Source organism: Penaeus monodon, chromosome 14, assembly GCF_015228065.2.
Source record: "Penaeus monodon isolate SGIC_2016 chromosome 14, NSTDA_Pmon_1, whole genome shotgun sequence".
Taxonomy (NCBI): Eukaryota; Metazoa; Arthropoda; class Malacostraca; order Decapoda; family Penaeidae; genus Penaeus; species Penaeus monodon.
This window is the reverse complement of record NC_051399.1, coordinates 6,685,134-6,690,133: the sequence shown is the minus strand read 5'-3', so window position 1 is coordinate 6,690,133 and position 5,000 is coordinate 6,685,134. Positions and strand designations below refer to the sequence as shown.

Genomic DNA, 5,000 nt, shown 5'->3' with positions numbered 1-5,000 from the left:
TACTACTTTGTTTTACATTCATGTACTTACTTATGTAGAAAATGTGAACAATTTATTCATAAAAAGTATTGAATAACATTGCTGAATTTGGAGAAGACAATTGTCCAATGAGCTGCCTTTAGTTACATATAGATAACCAGTTCCATGATAAGGAAAGATGCCACATACACAAAAAATAATTTAAAATTCTTGTAGGATCCAGTCAGTTCTCTAATATTCATGAATGCATAATGGAAATTATTGTTTAATTGTGTACTTTTTGCATTTATTCTTCAGTTCTGGTTGAGTTAAAAAAGAAAGGACAGAAGAATGCAAAATTACAAAATGTAAGGTGGCAGTGATAAAATCTCACATCTGGTAAAGTTCCCACTGTAACAGTGCTTAAATTTTTGTATTGAAACACCTGTTAAATAGGGATTGTGATACATATGTGGTTTAAACATCATGTTTAAGGCAATATGGAGAGGATTAAGACGTAAGTGCAAAGACGCAGTTATTTCTTCAAAGTAGTGATGTATGTGAAATCAAGTTCAAAACTACTTTTTTAAATTTAACTATAATAGTAGAAAACATGTGAAACTTCTTAAAGGTTAATGTTACTTATCCCTTTTCTTTCACTTACTGTTAAACACAAATTTGGTTACTGATTTACAGTGAATTCTTAGAAAGTTGAAAGTATAGTGTGTTTGATTCAGTCAGTCACACACTTAACTCATTGGATATGAGTGCCTCGCTACCCACACATGGATCAAAATCTGGGCTTTAGGCTTGTATGTCGAGCACATATGAACACTCATGTGCAGTGTCTAGACTCCTTGCCTCCCCTTTGCTATTTTTTAACCTCTTATAACAGGGCACGCCTATAGCCATCATGAAAAATAACTCATCATGATGGTATAGATGCCATGACTCGCTAAAGCATGTTGAGCAGAAAGTTCTGCTATATGCAGCGAACTCCCCAGCTAAAAGGCTAGACAGTTGCCAGAAGTCGCCCGATTGAGTCACTCACAGAAATTTTCTGGTACTGTCATTAGGGTTAATGTTTTTTACCATTTTCCATGTTCTATATTTGTCATATGATGTGCTGTATGCTATGGAGTCAGCACTCTTCCAGTCACGGCTTATGGATGGTACGGTCCACACTTGTTTACCGTTGGAAGTAATACAAGATCCTCTTCCAAAGTGCCCTCACAGTGTAATCTGGGTTTTGTGCCATGTGCAGGCAGAGATACAACCAGATCCAATGTGTTGATGTGCATGTGAGTGGTCATGTGGGCCAGGCCTATGAGCCACACACTCAGGAGAGTTGCCACTTAAGGAAGCTTAATGCCTGGATTTATGTAAATATATACGTGAGAAACGTTGATCTACAGGTAGACCACCACCTCCTTTGTACTAGGACACAATTGGGGTCCTAATCATGGCACTCATAAGTCAATGATTATACAAGAGGTAGTCTGAAGAGAGTGAAAAAATGGTCAATATAAAGTTTAGAGTTTTTACAAAATGAAGCAAAAATTATAAAATGTCCCTTTATTTTGGGAAGACCATTGCATAAACAGTGTGAATAGAATTGTACTTGTTTATATAATTTGAAAGATTTTTTTGCCGTTATGATTTTCATGTAAAAAAAAAAAAAAAAAGATACTGAATTTATTTAGTTAGTTGTTATTGTTATTATTTTTTTATTATTATTATTATTTTTTTTTTTTGGGGGGGGAGGGCACATTCTATGCATATCTGTCTGTACTTTGATATCATAGAATAAGTTGTATATATATGTAATTTTCATTCTCTTAATTATTTTGGAAATATATTTTTACTCATATATTTATGGCTAAATATGTACTAGTAGAGTTCATGTAGCTAAATATACTTATTTAGTTTGCTTGTTTTATTGTATATCAGCACACACACACAGGATGCTCTCTTGCTAGCAGTAGCCAAAAGTGTAAATAAAGTAGCTATTATTATTTACCTTTTGACCAGTATTAATGCTTACAGTATTATTTATGGAATGAATGACAGGTACCTCATAAGGGACAAACAAAAGTAAATGAGAAAAAGAAGAAAAATGCAAAGCTAAGTTCTTATAATTTTATACAAATTTGTATCAAGTAGAAAAAGAAAAAAGAGAAAAGAAATATGAATCAAAGTTAGGTTATCATTTTATACATTTTATACAAAAAAACAGAAAAGAAAAAAATATGAAAGAAAGATAAACAATATAATGAGGAGATAGATAAAAAAAACCCTGCCCTTTCTCAAGTTGCAGTTTGGACCTGCAATAATAAGATTTAAAAAGTAAATAAATAAATTAATTAATAAAAAAATGATAACTGACCAACATTATCAATGCTTTGAGATAGAAATTCATTCTGCAGATATATTTTTATAGAAAAATGGAAAAATTACACTATAAAGGATGAATGAAAAACTTCATAGCAGATTCAGATTCCTATCTTTTCATCCCCCAATGTACAGGTAATAATTTTAGAGAGCTGAAGTTGGAATTAGGTTCATTTGATTGAAAAGGACAAATATTAGCACTTGTTAGATTCATTTTTTAGGAAACATGTTGCAACTATTTTTTTTCCATGAAAGGGAAAAATATGATGTGAAGAAAAGGGTGAATAGAAATAAATTCAAGACATTGACAAAACTGTGTAGACAGTGCCTGAGTTCTGTGGCTTCAAATGCTTTATTCATTTTTCTTTAGTCTTAAGGTGTTCCATCACAGCAGTCATTTTTAGCACCTAGTGAATAATAAACACCCATTCTATTTGCAGGAGTCACAATGGTCATAAGCCGCAGCTTCATTCTAACCCTGGGGACTGGAATGTTCTGCGGTTTCTTCTCCTTCTATCTCTTAAACACCACTGTAACTCTGCACCCTCGCTACATAGAGGGCATTAGGTAAAGCACTAACTGGTGGCGGTTACCCAGGAGAGCAAATCAAACAGACTTTTAATGCTGGATTCTATTCAGAGAGGAGCTAATAGTTTCCTTGTTAGCTAAAGATTTTTTAGCTACAACACCCCAATATAGCATGAAATATAACAAGAGTTGTTAGAATTAGTCTGCTATACTGATAATGTCGTGTGAATTACACGTATCATCATAGAACAAAGGAGTATAAGAACCTTATCTTAGATAATATATTTCATAAACTGTTTGGTTTGCTCTCAGTTACATCTATACAAGGTGGTTTGGGATCTGTATCTGGTGGAAGATATGTTGATTCTCCTTTAATGTTTTACCGTTTTTGATATTTTATGTAATATTTTTATGCTTTTAAACAAGTTTGCATGGTGTTCTTTTTGAAGAAGGGGGGAAAAATGCATGTATTTCTTTCCTTTGTAAGAGATTGATGAAAATCTTCTGTTTTATGGTGACTGTTGATTTGAGTCAATGTAATATTGTATTATATATTGTCTTATTTGCATTTGGAGTTAATAGTATTATATCTCTGACACCAAATCACCTCATGTAGTGGAGGTGAGCTGGTGTGCTTACAGAAGAAAAAAAGGCATTAATTTATTTCAGTTGTTGAAGATAGATTCAAAACCTTTTGACAGACAGATAGTATAGATTGAGATAGGCCTGTATCACATATTGTCTCTTTTTGCATCCAAAGTCTCTGCCTGCTCATCTCATTCCTATGTAAGAGTGGTTTCTCCTTTCTTTTCACATCTCCTGATTTCTCACTCCCACACACTTGAGTGGTGCCCAATAGCTAATGCAGTTGAAATCATGTCACATAAATATAGTGTAACCAAACCAGAAATATTTTCAATAATTGTAGATCTCATTGTTGTTTCTGTCTTTCATTTGTATGGTAGTGGTAGTAATAGCTATTTAGTGAAAGTAAAAGTAATTTCTTTGAAGAGCATCCCACTGCTGTTGTTAACACTGTATATGAACTTCATTATGAAAGGTGCTTGTATCACTCCAGTTCTTGATGCATTAACACTAATTGCTGAATTTGATAGATATCCAAAAATAGGTATTGAAGCATGATATGAAAACTAACGCAATGTGTATTTATATGTAGAAATACAAAACTGATTTTCTTGAGATTTCATTCTTATATGTCTGATACCGGGTCACCCCTTTCTTATTTTATTATGAAAAAGTGTAGTCTCGTACGCGCCAGCAATTCTTTGATTATTTCTTGGCCATACAATTGAATATTACATAGAAATACAGTTTTCATAAAGCTACTTAGATGCAAATGATCCAGTAAGATTTTCCTGTTTATGTTATTCTGGTGTATGATAGTGTGAATAATTATTATGAGAATGAGAAAGCTATATATATAAATTGCTTAAAAAGAAACTAGTTGTTATTCTGTTCTAGATGTATATATCAGCTCTTTCTGATGCACATAAATTTATGATATGAAATAGGCAAGATGGAATAGCAGAAATATTTATGCTAACTACAACAAATGCTAACTAATTATTTACATTTTGATAAGCAGACATTAATCTGAACCTTAAATGGACAGGTTACTCTCCAATTTAACAGCTGCATGGGGAAGCTAATCATGAAGAATGATAATGAAGAGAATGATAATGCTACTATGAATTAATTAATGGTGATAATTAACCCATCAGTGCCAGGATGTAATTTTTCCTTTGTGATATTTTATTTTTATTTTATTTTATTTTATTTTTATTTATTTATTTTTATTTATTTTTTTTTTGGGGGGGGGGAGACCAGGTGGGGTCAGTTTGGACTGTTAACCCATTGCTGACAGGCATGGCATGTACGTACATGCTATGCCCACTGTGAGTTTACTTGTTTAATTGTTTTTACACGTAGATGGCTACACTTGTACTAAGTCACCAATGAGCCAGTTACGAGTACTGCCTGTCTCGCCCGTTCACCCTTTTCGTTGATTTACGAAAATATTTTACGCTATCTTATTTTGCTGTTACTAATGTTTATAACATTATATTAATTCTAATGTTTACAATAAAAATAACACCATCGAT

At 32.8% G+C, this 5,000-nt stretch overlaps 1 protein-coding gene across 7 annotated transcripts in view; it reads left to right on the top strand.

The window, feature by feature from the left end:
* LOC119580819 (glycoprotein-N-acetylgalactosamine 3-beta-galactosyltransferase 1-like) overlaps nt 1-5,000 on the top strand; it is a 53,020-nt gene that overhangs the window by 8,993 nt on the left and 39,027 nt on the right. For 5 of the 7 annotated variants that reach the window (XM_037928947.1, XM_037928949.1, XM_037928953.1 and 2 more), the window contains exon 3: nt 2,790-2,916. The exons of 1 other annotated variant lie outside the window; for it this stretch is intronic. In XM_037928947.1, the coding sequence (XP_037784875.1) occupies nt 2,798-2,916 (119 nt within the window). In that variant the 5' untranslated portion in view covers nt 2,790-2,797. Of the gene's footprint in view, nt 1-377; nt 476-2,789; nt 2,917-5,000 lie in introns of those variants that run through there. One more of the 7 variants, XM_037928946.1, reaches the window with a different exon arrangement.